Source organism: Penaeus monodon, chromosome 20 (genome assembly GCF_015228065.2).
Source record: "Penaeus monodon isolate SGIC_2016 chromosome 20, NSTDA_Pmon_1, whole genome shotgun sequence".
Taxonomy (NCBI): domain Eukaryota; kingdom Metazoa; phylum Arthropoda; class Malacostraca; order Decapoda; family Penaeidae; genus Penaeus; species Penaeus monodon.
This window is the reverse complement of record NC_051405.1, coordinates 46,329,675-46,330,246: the sequence shown is the minus strand read 5'-3', so window position 1 is coordinate 46,330,246 and position 572 is coordinate 46,329,675. Positions and strand designations below refer to the sequence as shown.

General features: G+C 59.1%; 1 protein-coding gene across 1 annotated transcript in view; it reads left to right on the top strand.

Moving 5' to 3' along the window:
- Positions 1-572, top strand: part of LOC119585883 (fatty-acid amide hydrolase 1-like) — a gene marked incomplete at its 5' end in the record, with an annotated part of 21,120 nt that overhangs the window by 15,830 nt on the left and 4,718 nt on the right. The window contains 2 exon segments of the mRNA XM_037934613.1: positions 79-305; positions 490-566. Coding sequence (XP_037790541.1) covers positions 79-305; positions 490-566 — 304 coding nt within the window.

Here is a 572-nt window from a genome sequence, read left to right as displayed (position 1 = left end):
CCATGAGCTGAATGTAGCAGAGGGTTCTGCTGCTCCATCAGCCGCCAAGACTGTTTCCACCAACGCCCCCCCCCCCAGGACTGGGCCTCGGCGCTCGAGGAGGACCCGCACAACCGCTCACTCCCGCTCTACGGCCTTCCGGTAAGCATCAAGGAGAACTTCGAGGTGGAGGGCATGGACACCACGCTGGGGCTGGCCAAGTACCTGTACCAGCCCGCTCCTCGTCACGCCGCCATCGTGCAGGTGCTGCGGCTGCAGGGCGCCGTGCCCTTTTGCAAGACCAACGTGCCGCAGACCCTCATCAGGTCAGTGGCCTTCCTTTCATGACACGCTGGCTTTATGTGCTTTTTAGAATGAGACTCTCTCGGGCAAGAGATTAAGTGGCCCATTTTCAGCCTCCAGAGGCAAACAAACGAACAATAAGCGACTGCCTCTGCAAAGAGCCAAACCACAGAATATTCAACACCATTTCCATTCAACCCGACACAGCTACCGCTGCAGCAACCCCGTCTGGGGCGAGACCCTGAACCCAGTCGACACCCAGCGCACCTGCGGAGGATCCTCAGGTAACT